The sequence below is a fragment of the Drosophila gunungcola genome (genome assembly GCF_025200985.1).
Source record: "Drosophila gunungcola strain Sukarami chromosome 3L unlocalized genomic scaffold, Dgunungcola_SK_2 000003F, whole genome shotgun sequence".
NCBI classification, from domain to species: Eukaryota; Metazoa; Arthropoda; class Insecta; order Diptera; family Drosophilidae; genus Drosophila; species Drosophila gunungcola.
The window spans coordinates 1,031,674-1,058,534 of record NW_026453179.1 but is presented as its reverse complement, the minus strand read 5'-3'; the positions used below and the strand labels follow the sequence as shown (position 1 = coordinate 1,058,534).

At 36.1% G+C, this 26,861-nt stretch overlaps 2 protein-coding genes across 30 annotated transcripts in view; both read left to right on the top strand.

The window, feature by feature from the left end:
- The window catches only part of LOC128258650 (sex determination protein fox-1), a 120,164-nt gene that overhangs the window by 7,463 nt on the left and 85,840 nt on the right, over positions 1-26,861 (top strand). For 28 of the 29 annotated variants that reach the window (XR_008267985.1, XR_008267984.1, XR_008267981.1 and 25 more), the window contains exon 2: positions 20,978-21,463. Coding sequence is in view for 23 of the 29 variants with exons in the window: in XM_052990382.1 (XP_052846342.1) it covers positions 21,401-21,463 (63 nt within the window). In the remaining 6 variants the exon portion in view is untranslated. Of the gene's footprint in view, positions 1-14,709; positions 14,779-20,977; positions 21,464-26,861 lie in introns of those variants that run through there. The other variant, XM_052990371.1, reaches the window with a different exon arrangement.
- Positions 2,909-4,959, top strand: LOC128258653 (cytosol aminopeptidase). The gene has a single exon (XM_052990399.1). It carries the CDS (start codon positions 3,190-3,192, stop codon positions 4,756-4,758), a length of 1,569 nt encoding a protein of 522 aa, XP_052846359.1. The 5' UTR covers positions 2,909-3,189; the 3' UTR covers positions 4,759-4,959.

Sequence of the window (26,861 nt, the reverse complement as noted above, 5' to 3'; positions counted from 1 at the left end):
TTAACTTTAAAAAGATTTTAAAATAAACATGAATATCTAATATATAAATGGCATTATAAAACATACATTTTTAGATAACCTAAATGAAGGCTAACTATTTTCAAATGAAAAAAAATCTGTGATCTGTTTCTGTCAGTTGTTGCCGTCAACAAAAATATCTAACCAATAAATGCAGATGAGAAAAAGCCGCAAAATTGGGATATACAAGAAAAAAATAAAATGCGGGTCGATGGCACTGACATATACTGCAATCATTTGATTGCAACTTTCAATAAAAAGGCAAACAAGAGTTGCTCCACATTCAATAGCAAACAAATGAATGTAAATGGTCAGAAGGGCAGCAGAGAAACAAGAGAAGCCTAGTGTTCAAATGCCAGATGATGGTCCTTCACTGACTTTCGAAACCCCCGGCTATCCCACTCGGCAAAGGAAAGTAGAAATTAAAAACACTCGAAACTGTGTGTTATCCAGTCGTCAGTCACTAGAGAGTGAGATTGAAGATTGCCAAAGGACTAGAATCGGACCAAGGATAAGTGGATAAGTCGTCCTGCCGGGAGTCATTCAAAATAGAAAGCCCCAGCTGGGGAAATCAATATTATGCAGACTGGCAGACAAGTAGATATCACATCCTACTACCTCTCGTTGGGATGAGAGGAATGTGAGTTCAACTGTTGCACAGACACATACCACCGGTTGAAATTGCCACTTGACAAATTTCCACACTCCGTTCACCACCATCCATCGTGAAACTTTTCCAGGAACTTGGTCCGGCATGAAAATCACCCGACTATATATAGGGGCCGAAAAGTTGTTCCTTCCACGGAAATACGGAACTTGACCAACCATTTCACATGGCTAATCGTCAAATACGAGGGACATGCGATCTCGATTTCCCGACATGTCTCTCTCATTAAAAAGTAAAATAAACAAGCGCAAAAAACTTTTCCGAATCAAATGTGAGCTGCAAAGCTGAAAGCAACAGCCAAAAACAAAAATACCGTAGAGAAAAACCACTTGAGAAAGCAGCCAAAGTTTTCCATTTATAACGAGCTCAGGCTCTCCAGTGGTTTTCAGAGGGCAGAGTTCAGGGGTCGGGGTCGGGGTCCCGGGCTGGATATGGATGGCCTGACTGCTGTACAAATAGAAACAGCACCGACTGCCGCGGCTAAGTCATAAGCGAGAGTTGAACGCGAGTTTTAGCTAGGACAAACATACAGGTGCACCGTGGGAAAATAAATTCAATTTCGAAAAACAATGGATAGTTTATCTTGGAGATATCGTAAAATGTCACCATGTATAAAATATCACCAATCTCATGTTTATAAACTTCCCTGATTTTATGGAAGAAAGACTAATTAAATAAATATTAACCATAATGTTTAAACTTATTTGTCTGCTGTAACACTTTGGGTATTCCCAAAACGACTGAATCTCTGAATTGATGAATTTTATTTATTTAATCAAATATAATCCATTATCCTAATAAACCATATAAATGTTATTACAATATAATCGAGGTTGTTTTTTTTTTTTGTAACTTTTATATCCATTTAAAAGACAATTAGTTTACCGATTTTTTTTAGTAATGTTGCCCTTGTTATTATATTTATTTTTCTAAGTGTCACTATCTAGGCAGACATGTATCTTCTGTTGTCTCATTTTCAATGTGCGCTTGGCAAAACTTTAAATGTGGCGGTAATGAAATTGTTGGCAGCAAATGTTGTCAGCACTAATACAGAAATACCCTCGTATATAGACACATACGGGTTTCACATACGAACCCACACTCATACAGATACCATCAACACCATTTTATGACATGGTTCCGGCGGAGCGGCATCCTGCAGATTCACCAAAAGCCGAAAAGTTTCTCAAAACCCCAACAAATATAAGGGCAACTTTAAGGGAAAACTGTGTTGAGCTTAGAGATTGTTGTATCTTCTTGTTTTGGGTTACAGTTATGCGAATCGCTTAAGATTCCACGGAAGCGTCAAAAGTGCTTTGAAAAAGGGGTCTTCTATTCGATTATTCGAAAAGTTTTCGTGGGATTTGCTACTGACTTCGTTAAACTAGTAAATTTATGGGCCTTTAAAAGTTCACACGAGGATTTGTTATTTAATACGTTGTTGTCGATCTATATATGGTGTCCCAAGCAAGTTAGAACACGATTTTAGCATATTTTATATTTAGATTTATTGTAGATTTCTAACATATTTAAATAGTCATTTATTCTAATTAAAATAACCAAAGTATTTACTTCAACTTTTGACTTATTTGTGGTTATGCAGCTTATTAATTTGGCAGCTGTTGCGCTAACGAAAATCGAATAGAATGCAATTTAAAGCTGTTAATCAACCAGATAATCAAAGCAGACCATTTGCATAAATTAACAGATGGGATAAGTTTCGCGTTTAATTAGCCGCTTAAATCATTTGGACTCCATTAGTTGTACCTTAAATTATGCAATGTGGTCGAGCATTATTCAGGAAACAGCGGTCATTTGGATTCAATCTCTTCACTTGAATTACAAGTAGACTATTAACATAATGGGGATAAATGAATATTCAGCGAAGGAAGTAAATCTTTTTAAACAGATAAAGGTTAAAGTGTTAGTTTTCTTAAGCAAGAAAAGGGGTAAAAAAATTTTTTTGTATATAATAATTAATAATTAATAATTAAGAGTTGGGTCGAATATGTATTAAATAATCTGCTGGTGGTTTGCAGTGGGGTTGATATTCATATTTAGTTAATCAAGGTTGGCAGCTACTATCATAAAAAGAAAACAACATACATTCTTTTTCAAATTCCGACGATTCTCGAATAAGAGGACCATAGCAAATCAATAAACAAAGGATGAAGCAGCCCTTGAAACGAACTTCCAACTGATTAAATTGTTTACCCTAATGGGACCCCAACGAAACCTCAGTTTAAGCATTACTCTGAATGTGTTGTGTGCCTAGTCCGGTTTTGGAAAACATAGAAAAAAACATAATTTTTTTCATCAAAATTATTTGTTGTTTTTCGTGTCCCGTGTTTCATGTTCGTGAATTGTCATATAGCTGTTTTAAACAATCGATTCCGAATACACCAATAACGAAAGACAAAAAAACAAATATTTTCATTTTGTGCACGCAAAATTTGCAGTCGTAACTAAATTGGTCGGAGCAGGCAGATAGATAACAAAGTAATATGAACAAGCTGCGAAATGTTGTGAAGACCGTTGTGCAGAGTCGCCTGCCGCATGTGATCCAAGTCCGAAATGCCTGCGGCGGGGAACAGAAGGTGTCGAAGGGTCTGGTGATTGGATTGTATCAGAAGGAGGGCGACAGGGATCCCAAGCTAACGCCAGCTGGCGAAAAGGTCAACGATCGTCTGCAAGGAAAGTTAACGGAGCTGATTTGTGAGACCAAGATCACGGGTCGCTTGGGCAGGGGCAAGGTGTTCAACAACATTGATCCGGAGTTTCGCAGTCTGGCCGTGGTTGGCGCCGGCCTCGAGGGCATCGGCTTCAACGAACTGGAAATGCTCGACGAGGGTATGGAGAATGTGCGCGTGGCCGCCGGAATCGGGGCTCGATCTCTGCAGGAGATCGGCTGTTCGGAGGTCTTCGTCGATGGCATGGACTATGCCGAACAGGCGGCCGAGGGTGCCGTGCTGGCCATTTGGCGGTATTGCGACCCGAACTCCAAGAGGAAACCCCCTCACATTCCCAAGCTGGAGCTGTTCGAATCCCCCGACTACGATAGTTGGACCCGGGGAGTCTTCAAGGCGGAGGCCCAGAATTTGGCCCGCCGGATGTGCGATACACCTGCGTGCTGTATGACGCCCACTCTGTTCGCCCAGGCCACCGTGGACGCTCTGTGTCCTTGTGGCATCACCGTGGAGATCCGCACCATGGAGTGGATTGAACAGCAGCGATTGCACTCATTCCTGATGATCGCCAAGGGCAGCTGTGAGCCGCCAGTCCTGATGGAGATCACCTACTGCGGCACCAATCCGGAGGACAAGCCGATTTTGTTCCTGGGCAAGGGCATTACCTTCAATTCGGGCGCCATAAATCTGAGGGAATGCAAGGGAATGGATGAGTACCGGGCGTGCATGTCGGGAGCAGCATCTTGTGTGGCCATGATGCGATGCTGTGCGGCGCTATCCTTGCCCATCAATGTCTGTTGCATCATCCCGTTGTGCGAGAATATGCCCTCGGGAATGGCCTGCAAGCCGGGCGATGTGGTCACCCTAATGAATCACAAATCCCTGGCTGTCAGAGATCTGGACAAGGCTGGTGTGGTGGTAATGGCGGATCCTATGCTCTACGGACAGTCCACGTACAAGCCCCGCCTGGTGGTGGATGTGGCCACCTTGGGTGAGGGCGTGAAGAAGGCTTTTGGCGGCGGTGCCACTGGAATATTCTCCAATTCCCACTACATCTGGAAGCAGTTCCAATCCGCGGGCGCCCTAACTGGCGATCGGGTGTGGCGTATGCCACTATGGAACTATTATAAGAAACAGATCACCGATGAAAAGGGCTACGACATCAGCAACGATGGCCGAGGATTGGCGAGTTCCTGTTTGGCGGCTGCCGTTCTCCACGAACTGGTTCCCTGCGTGGATTGGGCTCATCTGGACACCCGGGGCACTGGCATGCTGACAAAGTACGGCCTGATACCATATCTGACCAGTAAATACATGACGGGTCGGCCCACTCGCACCCTGGTACAGTTCCTCTACCAAATGGCCTGTCCCGCCAACCAAAAGTGAAGTCGAATTTAGGATGCAGTCGGCAGAAACCGACCGGAATTGAATCGAATCAAAATGCAGTGCAATTGAACGCACTGCAGACAATTTTACTGGATATATGTATCAAACGAGTCCTTGTAGAGTGGCGTATTTTCAGCGATTTCTGTGAAATGTCCGAAGTTGTACAAAATTTTATGTTGGGAGTGGAGTTTTATTTTTTTTTTTTTTGTTATAAAATAAATAACACAATAATCCAATACACTTTCTAGTTTAATGTGAGAGACTGACATTTATTTCCCTGTATATATAGGAAGCTAATAAATATTTATTTTAATCCAAGGTCGAAACAAATTTCTAGTTTTTCCATATTTTATCAATAGAACAAAGAACATTTTTAATAAAATCAAATTCCCTTTTGATTAAAGATGGAAAGGCACACCTGCCCTTTTGGTTAAATTAAAGACCCAAAATCCTAGCACACGTTTTCCCCCAATTAGACCAACAAATTTTCCCAATTTCCACACATTTGACACGTTTCAGCCATTTCGAAAGGCCTCCTTCGACACATTGCTATGAGTGGAATGAAGGTCTGAGGGTCGAGCGCATCCTTGGCTGGCAAAAGGATATTTGCATTTCCACATAAGCACGCCACCTTGCCCGTGTCTTTGTTGATGAAATTGCTCCAGGATATTACTTTGAATTATCATAAATAACCGAGCAGGGTAATGGCAACGGCAACAACGATATGTGTGCCAGTCCATGTGTATCCTGCGGTAGGAAAAAGGACCAGGTGGTACTTTCAACACACACTAGGGCTGGATATTAAAGCTGGCCCTTTTCTTGTTATAAAATTATGCCACAATAAAGACATATTTTAAATTGGTTTTTAAAATATTATCCACTTAAACATATAGTAATTTTCTACACTTATATTATGAGACAAATAACTAAAATAAACAAAAGTCAAAAAAAAAAAACTGCATGCCATTTAATGCAGGATATCTGGTTTTAATTTTATGTAACTGATTTTTAAAACAATATTTTTTTGGGTGTAGATTTATGATAGGCAATAAAGAACCAAATTTTCAACAACTAATCGGGTTTTGTACTTCGCAAGGCACGATTGTAATTGAATGCTTTTTACTTTTTTTGCTGGATAATGGAATGCGGCAATCGGTTAATGTGCGATTCGAAATGCCAATTAAAGTATTTGTACTCGTCGAAGAATAAAATTAAAGCAATGCGGACGTTTCGGCATCCTTTCTGTCGGCTTATACCGATTTTCCATTGATTGGCATTTAAAATTTCATTAAATTACTTTTCCGTTTACACAAGCATTCTTGCGAGCAATAAACGAACGACACTGCTCGAGATGGTCTTTTATGTATACTCTTTTTTATGTAAGATCGCATTTTTCCATGTGAACGGATATTAACCATTTTCGTCATTATCCAGTGGGCAGCAGTTACTGCTACACGCGTGACCATCGGACATTTATCTATAGATATCCGCTTATGCGAGAATCCTTGGTCCTTGGTCCAGTGTCCTTGGTCCTTTGCTATGGCTACACGTCCTGGCCACAACGTTTTCAATTTATTTCGTTTTCCATGTGCGGGCGTATTGGCTGCCAATAAATATATTGGATCGTACGTAAACCGAATTAAATTCACATTTATGCTGAAAAAGTGCCAAGAGTACAACGAAAAATTAACATAATTTACTTTACTCTTTTACGTCCTCACTGGTTAAGTCAAGAATAATTTGTTTGTCAACAAAAGGCCAAATTCAATTACGGTCTTCCGACGACAAAGCCTCCTTCGAACTTGAGCCACAAAAGCCAAACGAACACAATGGGCTTAGGATATTTCCCCATCATATGTGAGTGGCTAGGAAAAATGTGGCAAAACGAGTGGAAAAAAAAAGAGGTAGTCTAGCCAGGGTCATAATGCTGCAAAAGTGGGTTATGTCGAAGGAGCGACTGAGTGTGTGTGTGTGTAGCATGTTACTTTTTAATTTGATTTGCTCTTGCTCACAATTTCTCACAGATTTTTATTTCTTACTTTTCTCCATTTAATTACGAAGAGGAAAAAGTTTTTCACATCTTGAAAAATTCATATCTGCACTCAGATAACTTGATCAAAGTTTTCAAGTTCGTTTCACTTCACTAGCAGATTGATTGCAATAAATTTAAGCATGTTCATTAAATGTTGTTCAAACTGAAGAAAAAATACAATTATCCAGTTGCTGTAAGAACAAAACAAGCTATTTAATTTGTGACAGAGCCATATTATTTAATGATCATTTTTAATTATTAGATGTTACTATCAATTTTTTGAGATTACCAAGGACTATAGTCCCCATTTCTTAGGAACAACATCAAGAAGTACAAAAGTCTATTAAGTATGTCCTTGTGAATGTTAGAAAGTCGTAACGAAAGTAGAAATTGCCTTTTTTCCGAATTGTTTCGATTGCTTGATCAGTTTTTCAAAAGGTCTTCGGGCTTGCGCATTCCAAACTGATTAATACGAAACGCCCAGGAACTGTTGTTGATGTTTTTCCCAGCTACATCTGCTGGCCGATACAAGCTTAAGAGGTCCTGTCTGGGATCCTTTCGAACAGCCATTTGTTTTACGGCGGTATGGTGCAACCGACTTGCCATTAGCGGAAAAATGTACAAAAGATTTCGATACATTTTAATTACAAAAAAAATTCCTACCGAAAAATAAATTCAAATTCTGGATTTTGGTGCTCGGTTGTACTATATTCTTAAAACGAATATGAAGTGAAATGTGGGGCTTACGGGCCTGACATCTAAATCGAACTTTCAGCTTGAAATTTCCACGCTAGTCTGATGCTCTTGATGGCAAAAAACAATATTCTAAAATTTAAAGAATGGCTTAAGAGTAAATGCTCAATTTAAGTCTATAATTTCTATATTTTTTCAATATTTTGTAAAAACAAAATAATATAATAATGGAATGTTATGTCATTAAATTGGTGCTCCAATTAATTCTACATATATTTTTCAGTGTATTTTTGCATGTCGAAAAGCAAAGTATCAACTTCCATCCGGTTGACTGCTTTTGACGTTGGCCAAACTTAGTTTGCTGCCAATAAATCAAATTCTCAATCACATCAAGCTGAAAGCATCGAGTCAATTTTTACTTTTCCACTTCCCAGTGTCACGCCCACTTATTCGCCCCAAAAATCCCGTCCATCTAATGGGCATTAATCAATCAAAAAGAGAGATAGAGAGAAGCCAACACACGCTAACATATTTGGAGAAAAACGAAAGGTATGGATGGATTTCAAAACCACATATGCATTTGACAGAGTTTAAAGGTTTCGGTTATAAACCGACTTAATTAAAGTGCACTTAATTAAGCTCAACGATTGTCCATCCAAATCAGGATGCCTTGGAGGGGCCTTGGTTTTGCCTTACTAATGGAAACATCTGCCCAAACATGCCGGAAAACTCAAACCCAAGTACCATCAAACGTTGCCAAGTCAGACGACTTCACATTGCCAGTGGCAATAATCGCAATTTAATATTCATGACGTTCTCACAGTCAATGTATTTGGCAAAATTTCACCAAGAGTTGCAACTGTCGGCGGAGCTCAAGAATATCCTGCGGACAATTCGACACGAGTACTTTTTTATTCACTTTCGTTTTATGTTTTTTTTGTTGCCAGGCGACAAAGAAAAGTTGAAGATCTTTTCTTAAACATTATTGAAATATTTAGAAATGTAAGTAGATATTGAATATTATAAATTATTGTAATTTAAAATAATTAGGAATGCTACGAATATTAAAGTGTCTTATACCTAGGTTTTTTACATAACTACCATATTTTAAAAACTTTAAGACTTAAGTAATTATTTTAAATTTAATTTAATATAAAAAACAATTTAATTTTTTTTTTTCCACTTTAAGATGGTTTGTAGATATTAGTCATGGAAGTTTATCAAAATTTTCTGTCTGAAAAAGTATTTGTTTTTACGATTTCTGAAAACATTTTTTTAAATGGTTAATTATGGTCCCAGTTTTTGTGTCGCCTGTGTCTGCATCATGTTTTAGATGTCCTTCTAGTGTTTGCTCCAATGTTGCACATTCAATAAGCAACGAACCCAATTTAGCCGCTCCTTTCACTCAGTCCCCGTTTTTCCCTTGAGCTGACGGGGAGCAACAAAGCTGACACCCTTTGCTCATCTGTTATTTATCATACTGTGCCGTGTATCCTTACTCTCCCCGTGTCCTTTTCTCTATGGAAACCCACAACGCAAGCTTGTCCTTCTGCCTTCTTTCACTTCCTCTCAGACCTTTTGTGAGTTTGTGGGTGTTTTGTGAAGAGAGAGAGTGACATTCTTTTGGCTTTACATATATTTTCGAGCACTTCCGCCTGTTTCCATCAGCTTTTTCCTCTTGTCCTTCCACTAGGGCCAGTAGTTTTGCTTGCTGATTTTCTTTTAGCGATAAGCGGGGCGGGCCAAAAAGTTTTTTTTTTTACCCATGTCCTACCAGTCTTTTCTTTCTACACAAGAATAAAAATTAAATTAAATAAATTATTGAACTTGGAAAAAACATTTAGTAATTAGCTGAAAATTAAACACTTTTCCCATATAAAATAAAACTAACAAGCGCTTAAGCCATAAACATAAACTAAATCTTACAATATTTTTATAAATATTGGATAATTTTTAAATAACTCAAAAAAAAAACAATTATATTGTATCTAAATTTATAAGTTATACTTTCTCGTAGGCTATAAAGCTATCACATATTTATGCTCATTTATACAATTTAAATTTGTTTACTCAATCGTTTTTCCCTGTGTATTTCAAGCAATGTTGGGTCCTACTCTTGTGCAATTTTTTCCTTAACTTTCTTTGGCCCCGGGCAAAAATTTATGACTACTGACGATTCAGAGGTCTGCGAATTAGTTCCTCGGCTCTGTGTTTTCTCCCGTCTTTCTGCCCCTGGAAATTATCAACGCATCAGCTGCTTATGCTGATTGGCGTATTAATAACAGGCCAGTTCCCTAACTGATTTCGGCGCCATATGCCTGAAAGGCATTGGGGAAATAGTTGGGCACGTGCTCATCGGCTATTGTTAGGGGATTGGGAGTCCATTGGCTTATCAATTCGTAGGTTTATGGCTTTTGAATTTATCGTCGAAGTGGAAAGAAAATTTTCTTTTGCTTTTGGGTGATAAGCTGAGTGAAATCTTTGCGGAAATTTGCCTGCAACTTAATATTCGGCTGGGAGCTGTTGTTTAAGTACTTTATGGTAGATATATAGGACAGGCTCGGGGCGTGTGATTAATGATTCCTAGGAAAATCCCCCCATTGTTTAGAGTGCTCCGTCCTTCGACCCAAAAGGGAGTCCATAAACAATTTGGCTTATTGGCATAATGGCCTCTGCAAAATAATAAAATAGAACAGGTTGCCCATTCCGCGCGTGATGAGCAAACATCTGGCCTAGAATCAACTTTTGCGATGTCCCCTTGAATAATTGCATAATTAATAATGAAAATTAAATGTAAATTTAGCCAAGAAAATGACCGTTTCTTAGTGGGACCCCTGGCCAATCTTCTTGCATAATTGATGTCGCATTCGTGTCCGCCGGATGCAGCTCTGCTCCCGGGCGGACTTTTCCTCGGTCCAAGGACCAGACAGGAAGCCGTCGCACAAAAAGTTTCCAGTCATCCCGGCAAGCTAAATTTGACAGGGAAAACTTGCCACCTTCTTTGGCCATTCACTTCACGAGCGTAGACCAACAATGCACCATAAATTTGACTAGTTAGGGTCTGAGGCTGCAGAAAGCTTAATCCGAAGAAGCTCTCTTGGTTTAAATAATTTTCTTATATTTTTGTTGTTATCTATTTTCTCAAATCCATTTGAATAGAAGTTTTCATTTTACAAAAGTTTAGAACTTTAGTCTACAGACAAAAATTAATTCAACTTGAAGAAAGTAGTCAAAAAACACAAAATAAAATTGTTTTTTTTTGGCGTAGTTAAAATAACGAATGTAAATTACCGACCAAGACATAATAAATTTATGTGCCTATAAAAAAAATTAAAAATTAAAATAAAAATTTCGGTTTAAAAAAGAAAAGAATTCTTAAAACTTACGATTTTCCGTTAAAAAATTTTTTATGTTTGAAATGTTTTCGCTTCCACAAATTTTGATTCTAAAAACCTTAAGATAGGGAGCTATATCTAGAAGTCTTTTAATAAACCTTAAGTTTACAATAAAAGTTGAATTTACTATGCAACAATTAAAAGTTTCGATAATAAGGACAAACTTAAATTATATTAAAAGTTTAAGCAATTTAGATGTAACTATTAAATTAGATTAATGGAGTTTACAAACTGTGAAATTATTAGGCTTACATGAAAAATGGTAATGTAATAAATCCTATTATATACGCACCATATTTATTTTCAAATGGGCAAAGCTTTCTTTTCGTCTTGCTGGTTTATTTTTCACATTTTCCCCTCAGTTTTCCACTGGCTTCGTTTTGGCGAGGTTGGCGTAGACAGAACTTTTGTTCATCTCTTCCATTACATTTTACCGCCGCATTGCTGATGTTGTTGTTGCTGTTGAAATTAGCCGCATTTCAGTGTAAAGAGAAACGTGAGTTACCCCGAGGGAGATTTTCGTGATGTTGACTATACTGAGGTCGTTGTTTTTCTCGCCGTTGCTGCTGTGCCATTTATGACACTTCAAAGTGGCGCCTTTTCACCCACCCAAAATTTTTCCACCACCTCTGGTTATCTATTGTCGGCCAGAGGAAAAGTCATTAGCTTGATGTGCCTCATTATGTGGCAGAGGCAAAAAATATTTATACTATGCAATAGACACCCGGTATACCAGCTCGTTTCTTTGTTCCAGATGATCCAATTAAAATTTTACGCCGTCGGCCATCTGACATTGTCCAAAATTTGTTGCCAAATATTGTCTCTCTTGTAGCCGGCAGTAATATGAAACCAAATCTCTGCCACAGAAAACAATAATTTGATTTCGTATCTTGCTTGTTTTCTGTTGCCTCCCCTTTCACAGATATGCAAATATTTATTTGAAAGCTAGAGAAACAAAAATTATACGATGGGTAGACCAAAAATGGGTTTTCTTGGAATTTATTTAAGACAAGCATTTAGGCAGAAGCAATTGCTTAACTGAGGATGCAAAATGAAACCAATTAAGTAGGATTTGATTTACAATATTTTCTTATTTCTTTTGGTTTGGTTTAATACAAAAAATTTATGTGGCAACAAATATTATATAAATATATTATATTTATAAACCCTGAAGCTAGCTACTAAAATAAAATTAAAAGTAGGTATTTACGTACGTATTTTTAATTTACTTAATATTTTAAATCCGTTTTTGAACCCTTTTTTACCAACAAGTCTTTCAATTAACCTGTAAAATTTCCAGCATTTTCAATTATAAGGAAATTAATTGAATTAAATCTGGAATGAAAGGCAAAAGTTTTTGTAATGTAAAGACATATTTTCTGCAAAATTTTGCTCTCCATTTTAAGACTCAGTCTGTGCTCCACCATTTTCCTCTTGAGCGAAGGAAAAACGAAATATTCATAGCATATCCACTTAATCCAGCTAAAAAATTTCTTCATCAGTTTTCCTCCACTCCTTACGTTTTCTCGTTATTCCTTTCTCTAATGATGAACTGCCGCAGCTGCAGCCAACTCAATTAAAAAGGAATTTCGAGTGGATTTTCCTATAATTATTCGTTGCGGTCTCGCGTTTCTGTACCAATCGATTGCTTTCAAGAGTTTGTTGACTTTGCCATTTACCGCAAAAAATATAAAAACATTTTTTTCAGCTTAATCATATTTCAACTTATGCAACGTTATGTAAATTTAAAGTTGCTTGTTATTCCCACTCATGTTTGCCAAATTGTCATCACTTATGTCCCTCTTTTAGTATTTCATGTAAATGGATATTTGCATATTTTCAAGGATTCTCAACTTGAAAACACGCACACAGTTACGAAAATCCTCGAGCTTACGAGTAAATATATGTGTTGCGTTACACAAAAAATTTGTCACAGAGCGCAGCTTGGACATTTTTAAGGCGCTTTTTACACAAAATTGTGACATGTGTTCGTCCTCTGGTCACTCCACTTTCCATCCCCTAAAATTTCTATTCTTGGTTGTCGTTTAAAATTTTTGTTGCCCCCATTTTTGTTGTTGCCGTCGGCTGTCCACCTTTTTTGGCATGTTTGACCAACCGCATGTTGTTTGCAATGCGATGGCTGAAAAGGTTTCTAGTAAAATATGCAGATATATGTATTTAAGTTATGAGAGCTTCCATAAAATAAAATTCAAAATGTTAGGATATATGGGTTTAATGTTAACATTTCTGATTTTAAAAGGCTATTTAAATTGGACGAATAAAATGACTGACATAGCCCTAATAATAATATAATAATAATTATTACATTTAGCTAGTCTTTTTCTAACACATCAGCGATTTAATTGTTGAAATGTGGAAATGGGAAAATCTTAATTAAATAGGCTTTTAAAGACCTCCCTTTTATCGAAAGTAATCAAATAAATAAGTAAAAAAAAGTCAGAACCTCAAAGAAAGCAGCGTACAAATCAATTCAATGATTAAAAGGAATTCTTGACTTTTCAGCAAATTAATCAGTTTAAGTGAAGTTTTTTATTTTTTAAATGATTGTTAATTAAAGGAAAAGTATATATTGAGGTCGAACTATTATAGAAACGAGAATAGAAGCGTAAAAATCCATTAAAATTATTATATCCTATTCGAATATATAAGTGCTGAAAAAGGGATTATTTATTAGTTTAAATCATAAAAACATTCACAACTTTTACGTGCATTATTCATTTTCATTTTTTTGTAAACCAAAACTAGCGCTAAAAAGTATGCTACACCAATCATTCACAGTTTTTGTCAGTCCTTTGACATCCTGCACAATATAAATCACGAACCGAATGGTGTCAGTGCAACAATCCACTGAACAAAGACTAATTGCTTGCACTACCACAGTAACACCCCCCTCCATCGACCTTTGAATGCAGTTTTCCATCTCAATCAATGCCACCAAAAGAAAAAAAGAGCTGGGAAAACGGAAGAGACCGTTAATTGTTTCAATGTCAGGCAGCAGAGCAGAGCAATTAATTGAAGGTCAAGCAATTGACATGAAAAACAACACCAGAAAACAACTGGCTGCAGGCAACAAACGATTTATGCGCCAAGCGATAAACCTCAAAAACCAACAGAAGCAACAAAAACGCCGGCGAACCTGTGCGACCAACTACAACAAACAAGCTGGGAAAATGGAAGCAAAAAAAAATTAAGAAAAGGTTTTCATACCCTTTTAAGGGAGAAGTACTTCTCTTTAAAATAACTAAAAACGGATTTTCTTTTCCAGTTGAGATAGAAAACAAAGTTGACATTACGAAACAAAACAATTAGTGTAAACAAAATTAATTGTTTACATAAAATTTGGTATTTTTTATTGTATGATCTTTAGCATTGTTTTCTTTTTTAAGAGTAAAAAAAAACATTAAAAAATAAAGTAAGTTCCTATATTCATAAATTCAAATGAATAGTGTTATTTGTAAGACAAGGAAAGGGATCAGAATAATTTTCGTGTACAAATTTTCTGTTGTTTTTAATTTTCTTTTAAAATAGTAAATATTTAAATTTATTTTTAAAATATATTAATTTGCAGAAAAAAATAAAACTAGTTTGTGAGAGTATTTTAAAATGAATTGAAATTTGTCCAAATTTTAATGTTTCAATCCTGCGCAGCAATTTGTAAATGTAAACAAAGCCAACGATAGAGCAAGGCAGAGAGCAGTGGAGAGAGTTTTCCGGGGCTTAAAGCGAACCTAAAAACTGTTATACGCTCTCTCAGGCTCAGAGGAAAACCGCTTTCCCTCAATTTAGTTTGCCCGCAGACATCGTCAGTGTGAGTAAGTGCAAGCGGAAAACACCCACCCATTCATTCGCAAAAATACCGCCACTCTCTCAATTATAATGGTAAGACAAGCCGAAATGATTCTTGGCTTACCAACGCGTTTAATTTGATGCGCAAACAAATGTTTTTAATGGCCAAAGTTTGAGAACACCAACAAAAAGAAAAAACACGCGGTTCTTCTCTGCGTAAATATTTGCGGCTAATTAGCGAAAAATTCCCCGGCCAGGTGCCAAGCATTTTCCATTAAAATTGCTTAAGTTTGTCTATTTTCTTTTTGCTCTACAGTTCCAAATTAAAATACCCCCTCCAGGATAATTTAATTTTTTTTATTATCCGTTGCTGGTTTGATTTTCGATTTACTCGTTTTGTGCCAGAGATAAACAACCGAAAAAAAATCCGAAAAACAAACCTCGCACAAAACCAATCAGCTGAAATTCCCATGGGTTAATACCTCCCCCTAATCAAGAAACGGAAAAATCAAGCCAGAAGCAATGAAGAAGCAAACAAAACCTGCAGCATCAGCTGCGTTAAAATAAAAGATTCATTTCGTTTACAGCCAAATTCTGAGACAAACAAAAAAAAAAACTGTCACTAGTTTCATTGGGAATATAAAAAAAAAGGTAGGAATATATTGTAACTTTGATTTTAGTAAAATGTTACAAAAGTTCTACATTTAAATTGGGATAAAAAAAAGTGTCTCATACGACCGCCATATCGGTGTGTATCCTTTTCAGTTGTGTATAAGATAAATTAAAGTGTATTGATCAAAATATTCTTTGACACAGTGATTAATTGATAAATACAAAATAAATATAATCGCTTTCCATTTTATATATTACTTGTATTTTTTTGAATCGCAATGTCAAGTTTTACGATTTAAATAAAGGTCGCTGAGCAACTCTTGTGCCATTATTGTTGTCATAAAATGTCTAGCGATTCCTCCAATTTCCATATTAAATTTCCCTTTTTCCCTGTTCAATTTCACACATCCCATTTTCGCACAATTTTCCGTATTAAATCACTCATATAACTCCGTATGTGGCCCCAAAAAGCGAGCTACCATTTTTCACTTCAATGCCAAAGGTTAAGCAAACATTAAACAACGTAAGGCGTGCAAAAATTTCTCAGCTTCAGAGGGCAAAAATTGTCATAAAGTGAGTGAAGCTGCTGGCAGGCAGTTGGCTCCATTGGGGTGACTCGGTTTCTTGTCAAATGGCACAGCGGGTTCACCCTAAGCACGAGTGCTAGCCAACTCACCCCGAGTTTTTCCCGTTCTCCATGGTTTGCAAACAACTTTGCTGCGTAAATTTACGAGCACCGCAGTCGCCATATTAAAAAGCATAAAACAAACAACAAAACCCCAGAGAAAAAGAAAAACAAAGCATAAACTTGTTGCCAAAAAACGATTTTGTGAAGTGTTGAAGTACAGTGGTTGAGCTACCACATGCTAATACATTTTAAAATTCAGGATTGTTAGAATTTATTTAAACCTCGCAACTATTGAAAAACCTGTAAAGCAAATAAAAGTTGTTTAAGTATGCAAAGTTCAAAAGCTACAAAAAGAAACGGAATAGCTTAAATTCAAATTTGTAATGTTTCTTATGTTTAAAGGCTTCAAATTTAAATTTCAAAATGAGTGCCTACCATTTCCTTTAAGAGCTGCTGCTAAATGCAATCACAATAAAAAATAATGATTACTCTTAGCACCTCATTAAAATTTGCCACATTAATGAGCTACAAATTATAATAAATATGCATGAGACAAATGCTAGATCTATTCATAACATGTTGATTTATGTAATACTCGTAATTTGTTCGTGTTTGTTAGCCAATTTAAAATGCAAACAATTATTACAGCGAATTAAGTTAAAGTACGTTTTTGTTTAACAGAATTTACAAATATCAATTTTTATATTATATTTGTTTTGGCAGGCAGATGATTTATAAATTCAGTTAAAATCCACATGCAAGAGGGTGTTTTTCTTCTCCTTAAAGTCACGTTGCATGCAATGAGTGGGCGAAATTTATGGAAATATTTTACGCGTGACAGCGAAGCTTTCCGTTGCTCGATGCGTTGCCTTGGGTTATTCGCTCGAGACTTTCTCAGCAGAACCAACAGAGAAAAGCGAAAAGGAACAGTGCTGAACAAACAAAACAAACAAACAAACAGCACAATGCAAACAACCAAAGTTTTTCCTTATGCGCATAAAGTAAAAAAAAATAAAAATTACGAAAAGAAACGCAACGAAACAAACAAATAAACAAATAAAGCGTCCCAGACGAAGGCACCAAGTCAAAAGTTCATCAGAAAAGCAAAAATGTACTTGCAACTTTGCCACCAAAGGCGAAATCCTTCAAAGTTTCCACGTTTCGCTTGCAGCAAACCAATGAAATGAAATGAAATTTCTGTGCCACTTAAGGCTTCGACCATTAAAGTTGACTGCGTTAAGCCAAAACCAATTTGAAATTGACAAAAAGGCGACAACTAAGAAGTGTTTAAGGGATAAAATAGAAGGGAGAAAGTTTTTTGTAAGCCACACAAAATATTTTGAGGACCGATCCATTTTGAGATCTTAAATAATTTTAGAGAGTTTTTTGCTTTCAAACAAGATTAAAAACATTGACGTAAGATTCCAATGCGTTAATTTCATAACATTAATTTATATTTATAATACAGATAGAGATTTATTTTATTCACTTAGGGTTCATTTTATTTGACATTTATTTGAAATTTAATTTTTTATGACAATAATATATACACAATATTTTTCCAATTTAATTGAATCAGTTTTTTTAAATTGGTAGAAGAAAGCAAACCAAACAAAACAAAAGTTAAAGTAAATGCAAAATGCAAGGATTTCACATTTTACCTACACAAGTAAGAATACAACTTGGCAGCTTTGGAAAAATTTACTTTCGAATTCCCTTGCCAACAATTTCAGTTGGACTCCAGTGCGATAAGCAAACCGTGACTGTTAAACACCATCCGCAACAACTTCAATTTGTTAAACCCATGCAAATCACATTCACTTTCCCACACTCACGTGGAGCTTGTTGAACAGGAAAATAAAGGAAAAGCCAGAAAAGGAGTCGTCTACTGGTGGTATATATAACAACTGCACCGAGCATAACTTTGTCTGCTTTGAATGGCCACTAGAAGTGCATTTCCATTCACGGGTCGGAAAAGAGTGAAAATGGGTGGGGAAAAGCCACCTTAATGGCTATTGAAAGCGACTGATGGAAACTTTTACTGTTGCGTTGCCTTGCTTCTTGGGTGGCCTTCTTTTTTTCACCGATTTTCCTTCACATCCTGTTAACCGAATGCCCTTTTCATTCATTTATGTGTGGCACACAGACACATCGACACATCCGTGTTAACTGCATTCTACATTTGCTAACAACATTTCTACCTCATATCCTTCTCGAACTTTCTTTCCCACTCCCTCGCTCTTCGGATAAAATGGTAAACGGAAATTGTGCATATTTCACTTAACATCAGCGCTGAAATGGCAAATGGCGCACTAGAGTTGTCAGCGGTTGTTGACGGAAAAGCGGGGTAAATCATGAGGAAAGTGGGTAAAATCAGGTGTCTGCAGGAATTCAAAGAAACAAGTTAGAGGATGAAAATCAACTAAATCGAAGATCTTATACCCTTACAATACATGTATCAAGGGCATACAAATGAATTGAATGGTCTTTCTTATAGAAGGGTATTTATAAGCACCCATTATCTTATTATCGGTTGCCGATTTGTTTGAAGTCCAGTCATCTTATTAAACTATTCAATAAAAGTCACTTAAAAGTTGATCATACAATCTTAAGAGTGTTAAAGTCACTTAAAAGATTTAATGTCTTACTTTTATATTTAAAAGATTTTAACAGGAATCAACACACAAGATTATTGAAACCTTAAAATAAAATATTTACGTTAAAGTTGTTTTTAAAAAGAATTTAATCCCAGATGATTTAATCTGAGATTAAATTCATTGTTTAATAAACTTTAAAAAAAAAATAATGTTTTATATGTAATAATCCAAACGCTTTATACACATTTACATTTTTTCGAAACTGGCTAAAATATCCATGTACCCTATAAGAAAATGTGGAAAAATGAAAGTGCAAAAGCTGGGTGCAAATATTTGTGAAATCAAATGGCAGCCCGGGGTCCCAATCGCATTCAATGGCTGTGTGTGGACGTCCTGGGCTTATAAAATGTTAACTGTAAATAAATTATTAGCCAACTGGTGTTTCGATGGAGTCCTGTTCTGAAAAGGCGGGTGATAATGGGAGGGTGCTGGCAGCTACTTCCGCTTGTGCTTCGGTACAGTGAAGCTCGTGTCTATGTGCCTGTGAAGGGAATGTTTGCCGACAAGCAGCGAGTAACGAGACAATTACCACTGGGATTGCATTGCCTTCCTTCTTTCCCCTGGGGTCCAAGTCAGATGCAAGTTTGAATAGCTTTACACACTAGCACACTTTCAGAATTGCAAATGTGTGCCAGCAGACGCATACAGTGGTCACACAATATGTGTAAATTTGCCTTCCAATTAACTCAAGAAAAATGTACATGATACTACAATTAAAAACTATGGCTTTATTAAATTATTCCAAAAAATAAGTATCGAATTTTTAAAAACAGTCTGCTATGGCATGGATTTTATGGGTTAAAACACAAAACTTAAAAATCTTTTAATCTTTTACCAGGTATAAGTTTATTCTACCCCAAACAAAAACTTTATTGATAATTGATTAAAACAGAAAAGTTAACGTTTTTTTTTTTTAAATTGAACGTTTACTGTACTGTACACACATTGATAGGCAAAAACTATAGCACACATTGCAGGCAACAATGCCTCTGCTTCTTCTTCGCTTGTGTGGGCGGATGGAGGCTCAAAGGGGCGTGGCTGCAGGGCGACTTGTCTGCGTAGACAACGCGTTAAGCTTCAGTGGTCCGCCACTGCAAATGGGACACATTAGCAATGTAGCATGTTCGGTGGGGGAAAATGCTAACCCCTCTGTGCTGTGAACGTGGAAAAAGTGGGGGAGTGCACCACGTGCTTAATGTGTCAGCAGTGGTGGCTCTTAGTTGCCAATTTCATATACTGAAGATAATATTGTTGTATTACCAATTTGCTGATTTTGTAAGTTTTAGTTGGCTAGAATGGAAAATACTGGTCACACAAAGCCAATTGCAAAAGATTTTTCCCTAGTCTTAAGGAAATTAGCTAAATACTACAAGATTTTCAAAAAACATAGTTATAATCTATTTAATATGATATCTAAAGTTAACAACTGAGTTTACGACCTTAAAAAATATTATATATTTATTTGCCTTTGCAACTAGCATAAGTAATATTATGGGTTTGATTGTTCAATTGTTTAGTTGTTTATTTTTGGGACTTAGCATTTTATTTAAACTAGATTTTTAATTGCTGTTAATAAGAAAAGACCACCTAAGCTTAGAGTGAAATAATATACCCTTTTGAAAAAAATGGTAGGAGGCAACAAAAAATCTCACACCGTCTGAATTGTTTAATTTGCAGCTTCATGGAATGTCCCACCCCTTCCTTTACCCCATTTTATAGTATTTTTTTTTCTGGAATTTCCCTTTCTGCTCGTTGCAACAAATGAATTTTTATGTCAGTGTTATTCATTTTAATGGAAATGCGAACGCAAAGGACTGAAAAAGCCATGTTCACAACAAAGTGGGAACAACGGAAGCATAAATTGAAATAAATTAAACTAATATGCAGGAAATTAGCCAGAAGACCATGCCCAAAGGGGAGAATCGAAACATGTTTCTATTTTGTGGCTAATTTTTATGGTTCTGAAATTCAACGACAGTAACGTAAATTAAAAGAGCCCTACACAAGTTTTAATGTCGGAGTGCATTTTTTTACTGCGTGCTCTTCTGGATAAACCAATTTGTGCACTTTTATTTCTGCTTTTCATATTTTGGTTCTTGTTGGCCTTTTGAGGTTTGTTTGTGTCCGTAACCTATTTTACTTCTTTTTGTCCAACAGTTTTTCATTGCATTTGTCAACAGGAAAGGTTTTAAAATGTCAAACAGTCAATTGATTTTTTCACAAATTGCCAATTCTCGACAAGTTCTTCAAACATGTATTTAGGTCCATTACAGACACAAACAATATGTAGGATACTGTGCAAAGTATTTTTACGCATATACATATAACCTACAAATAACCTTAAGTAAAATAAAAAAAAAATGATGAAAAATTATTTTTTTCTTCTTTGTTGCAGGTGTCCAAACATAATCAAGAGATGAAGCCAAATCAAAATCCCTTAATAAACTGCTAGAATCCAGAGCTCACTCTCGCACACTCCACTACCGCCCACTTTGGACTTACTGTTGGAAAAATCACATCGGCATTTTGCAGTGGCGACACGTTCCATTGGCAACAACAGAAACAGCGAGAAAAGCCACAAGAAAAACCACAAAAATAACTGAGCTTCCTTACGAAAAACCTCGAAAATCCCGACGTGAATTCAATTAGGTGCTAAACTAGGCGAATGCCTTTTAAAAAAAACCCGAACAGATGTCAAGTCACTGTATAATACAATAAAACGTTGATTGTGTATTGATATCTACGTGATATAAATTAAAAACAAACAAAAACTCCAGTGAAATAATAAACTTTTGAAACAGAACAGAAATTCGAACAAATGTCTGCGTCGGCAGTTGAAGTTAATGGAAATGTCCCGCCAGTGGAATTTCACATAAGAGAGGTAAGATTTTCTTAAAATTGAAGCGGACTACATTTTTTATAATTTATTTATTAATATAATTGATCTTAAACTTACCTTAAAATGTATACATATACATATGTTGTTTAATTTTTTTTTTCGTCTTTCACTTAGAATCACATATTTTGCCCAAATTTGTCTCACTTAATTGTTGTAAGATTTTAATTGCACTGCTCACCGAAACACTTGCAGAAAAAGGCAAACAAACTGAATTTTGTAATATTAACGATTCTTTTTATTATTATTTACGTGATAATAAATCTGATAAAGTGCCAAACCAAACCGAATCAATAAAGCGAACGCTTGTTTGTGAGCCTTATTCAATTAACATTAGCTTGTATAGTGATCTCACTCGCACGGTAAAAAGAGCTTTTTAACTGAAATCTTTTTCATTCTGGCTTAGTCTCTTCCTTCAACAACAACAACAACAACTGCATTAAGATAAATACCGTTAGGTTTTAGCTCTGTCTCGCTCGCGCTTGCGCACATACCTGCCTTCTGCTAAGACTTCTTTGCGCTTGTTCTGCGTCGGTAACGTTGACAGTGCCGACCAATTTTCGTTTTTCTAGCCAAATCGGAATATATTTTGTTTCAAACTGAATTTTGAAGGTTGTTTTCATTTATTTAAATATTTACGTATATTACAAGAGATTGTTTCTTGCCAATTTAACACTGTTCTTCTGTTGTGTTTTTTTTTAATAGTTTTTAAAGATTAAGTCAAGGTAAAAAAATAGTTAATAAAGTTTTAAACACGGAATGCAAGCCATGCGATAAGTAACTATACCTTGCTGATAATATTATTTACACAGAAAAGACATACTTTTACAAAAAATAAGGCTAAATCAAGTCGGTCTTTATATTTATAATTGCAATGTGATTTGTCGAGATTTTATAAATCCAGAACGTGACGCTCATGAAAAGTCAGCTATAGCCATTTTGTTTGCATTCGAGAACTGCCATATGCGACGCACGGTGCAAACTTTTGTTGTTGCGTCGGCGTCGAGAGCTTGATCATCTATCTCTTCCTCGCTTGCTTTTAATTGGTTATTATCGGGATTTGATCTTGATCCTCTGTTGCTGTTCTGCCGCTCCTCTGCCGCTCTTCGGCTGTTCTTCTGCACACCATTTTTCTTTTTACATTTTCCTTTTCTCAGTTTTCCTTTTTAAAACTCCTTTTAAAACTTCGTCGCGTCGCAAACAGTTGATTTTACTCGCATATTGCTAGCGTGCCCTTGGATATATATAATTTAATGTGATTTTTTTTGGATGTTAAAATATTTTGTGTGGAAATCAGTGAAATTCAATAAGCAGTTGAAGAAAAGCACTAGAAAATCATAAAAATGGATCAAGATTGGCCATTGGAAATTATAACTCAATGTGGAGGTGTTTGTGGAATTTCGATAACGGGAAATTGGGGCATTTTCTATCGCTGCTGTCAGTTAAACGGTGAACTTAACGATGAGTGGAGCCATCTGAACGAGGATATTTGGGTGCGTTTTAATATACTTTATATAAATATAATTTGTGTTGTAATATGTCCAAAAGTGATGCCAGATCAATTTTCCAACCTCGCACCCCTCCTCAAAAGCTTTCTCTCGAGACCACGCATTGTCCAACTCTTATATTTTTACCTATCCTACATCAAATTCTAGTCAGGACGCAAACCAAAAAAATGGGTATATGGAAAAATGTTTAGCTGACAGAACGCCCCATTTCTCCACTTTTGTTAAAGTTTGCAATGGGCTTTTTGTGCAGGGGTTCGTAAATTGGAAAAATTAAGCTTTTTGTAGCGGTCGTTGTCTTGGCTAAGTGACACTTTTTGTCATCGATGTCTTCTACGTTCTGTGTCCTAACTTTGGTCTTATACTAGGTTAGGGTTCGTGTATTATCTTATTATTACATTTCAAACAAATGGCTTGACTTTAAATGTTATACATTTAGTTAAATATCTTGCTCACAATGTACACAATAATTATAAATTAAATAAACAACAAACACCGATTATTTAAAAAATGGGAACGAATATAAAAATAATAAAATTTAATAATAGGAACAATATGGCTTTAAAAAAGTATGCTGAAAATAAGAAGTTTTAAATATATACTACAATTTTTTAAAATTAACTTTAACTGCATACTTTTTGTGGATTTCGTTTGTCTTAGTTTTTTTGAAATTGTAAATTTGTAAAAGTTTACAAAGAAAAAAAAGTAAAAGTTTATTTTATCAAATTTTGCTTACACTAAACGAAAAATCAATCGATTTTACTATTCTTATAGGAAAGTTTTTTAAGAAATAGTTAAAGTGTTAAATTTAAGGGCACTTTTACCTCCTAAATTTCTTCTGGGCCAAAGCTAAATCTCGATCCCTACTAATTTGGTTAGTGGATGTTGGCAATTCACTCAGACAGTCGTCCTTTTCGCCGTTCCACACGGACTAGGCCAACTTTTATTGACTTCCGCCGCAATTCGCAGCCATCGCAAAGTGCAAACTTCTGTCGGCTCACAGGACCTTTTGCCCCGCCCCTCGACCCCTCGACCCCTTGCCACACCGCGCCCCTTTTGGCCAACTCCTCTGGATGGCTAATACAATCACAAACAGAAAAGGGCGGGGCAAAAAGGAGTAGTAGACAGCGGCTGGCCAAAAGCAAACATCGAAAATCAACATCAGCCACCGCTACCACCGAAAGCAACAACAACAGCGAGAACCACTAAAATCACACATCCGCACTGAGAAAAATGGTCAACTAACTTTATAACAAATTCATTTGTTCTCAAAAAAATGTTAAGTTTCAATACCTTGAAATTAAAAATAAATAAAAAATCTAAAAGCTATTACATTTTTCAAGATTTTAAGAAAATAATTTTTTACTTTGGGTTTATTAAAATCTATTGAGACATATTTTTTAAAACATTTTATTGATGCTGAAAATGTGTTTGTAAGAAATATATAAAAATTTAAAAATCGGAAGCAAGAAATACATTTCTGTAGTCCGCAAATGATTTAAAAAGTTCAGAAACTTCAAAATTATTAACTTTATAATATGATTTTAAAAGTTTAAAAAATGTGTGTATATTTTTTATCTAACGCATATAATAATGAAAAGAAACCAAATTTGGTTTTACCTAAGTCTGGTGCTTTTATTTTTTACCTAAATTAATTTACTTTAAACCTATTCTTTTAAATAACGTAGTTTTTCTCAGTGCAACCACACTCGCTCTTTTGCACTCACTCTTGAAATGGAATTTTCGTCGCTGCAAAAGTGAATTTAGTTCGCCATTAATGGGCCAACTTTTGAGCTAATGCCGCGAACTGAAACAGACAACAAAACCATCGACAACCAAAAAAGAAGAAGCAAGAACTTCGTGTCTAATTGGATAAGCAGCCATGCCAAAAACAACAAATAGGTTTTAAAAGCACAACAACCAACATTTTTTTGGCCGTGCTGAAAATTCAATTAACGTTAGCTGCATTTCACACTTTTTTGTTGCTGTTTTCTCTGCGGCTGGGGGCGTGGCATGGCATTGATTATACGCTTTTCAGATAAAGTTTTTATGCGGACATAAGTTGCTTAATTTTGAACAATTTTTGTTGGTTGACCATCATAAAGTAATGGACGTTAGTTTTAATTGGCTCGTATTGGAGCTGTTCATAAAAATAATCCAAATTATTAATAGAAGCTTAACTAAACTTGAAATCCTTTATTATAAGCATTTTTAAAATCGCTAAAATATTTAATTTTATATTTATGTTATAGTTAATAGAACGCATGACTTGTATGTTCTTGTTTTGTGTGTTCTAGTATAACTTTAAAGTATTCTAATAAATAATAATATACCAATATACAATTATGTTATCATTTACCACTCTGTCATTTTACGTTGCTAATCTAAAACTTATGTTTTCTGTTTGTTTTTATTTGCAATATTCATAACATTCTAGAATCTAGTACATGAACACATAAATAATTGAATATTTTAGGACCTCTTAATGTACTTCAGAAAATGAACAAAAGCTGTGAGTGGCAAAAAGAGGATACTTTCTGGCGACGTACGTGGTTTTGGGCCATCTTGCATAAGGCCTCCCAATTGACTCCATTTTGGCCCTCTTTGGCCACTGGCCAAAATGTCAAATTCGATTCGCTCATCACGTTTTTTGTTTACTGGTTCCCCTGATTTTTTTTAGCAGTGTGTGTTGTTTCTGATTTCAAAATCAAACTGACAGTCTACCATTTGTTTCTCTATAAAATACTACGGAAATTATCATAGCAAAAAGTAGATATGTGTAACGAAAGATGGGTTCGAGGAGGGAATTGTAAGGAAACATATAGTTTATTTTTTGGCTTGCAGCAAAAGGCAATCAAGATTTACTTGAGAGAAAAAAAAAAGATGGAAAAATTGAGGGTAAAATTGGGTGGAAAAGTGGGAGAAGAGCGATACACAGCCTCTGAAATGGAGGCAGACATGCATGGCGGCATTTCCGGTTGCTTGGCACCATTAGTGCAGCTGCCACGCCCCTTAAGGCAACGCCTTTCGCCCCCTTTCGTCCCCTCTCATTCCCTTTACTCAACATTTCTTTTTGGCTTTTTGCTGAGATAAGCAGTTTTGCCATTTGTCCGTGCAAGTTTTTCGAAAAGCTTTCCTAGAAGTAAAAACTTGTTTTTTTTTCGCCCAAATAGAAGAATGGCGGGCGGAAGGGGGAGGGGCATTTGACATGTGTTTGCTGCAGCAGCAGGACAGCACATTTCGCCCCTGTGGCTAAGAACTGCCAAGTTTTTCGGCGTCTCTAAGCTTCTGCCGGCCAAGAAAAGTATATTCATTATTTTGTTTTCATTTTCTGCGGCTGCCGCAAGCGAAGTTTGCAATTGAATTTTATTGTATCTCCTTGGAATTTAGTCAAAAATAATACGACTCTTTCAAATAGATTTTTATGTGCGCGAGTGCCAAAAAAAAAAAAAAAAAGCAAATAAAGTGGAAAGCCGGCCTCTTAGTGGTTTGCGGTCTTTAATGGTGGCTTTCTCCTATTTCCCCCCCCCCCATCGATCGAATTAAGCTTATTGTTTGGGTATTTAGTTTAATAGTTTTACCTACGGAAGGCAGATATAGTTTGCGGCAACCGCATTTCCTTTTTTATGTATTTTCTCAGAAACACCATTCCCATTGTTCCTTGTTTGCTTTATCTGTCCAACTAAAATCAAGAAATATTACGCAAATCAGCAACGAAGAAAAACCAAAATAGACCGAAGCTAAATACACACACATTAAGTAAACCAAACGACAGAAAAATGGGAGAAATATGTGGGAGTCCAGGAGAAAAGGAGAAAAGGATAAATAAACCCATACTTAGAACCTACAAACATGCTTTTATCATTCTTCAAATGCTG

Coding starts and splice junctions, on each gene's coding strand:
- LOC128258653 (XM_052990399.1), top strand. CDS start 3,190: ATGAACAAGCTGCGAAATGTTGTGAAGACCGTTGTGCAGAGTCGCCTG.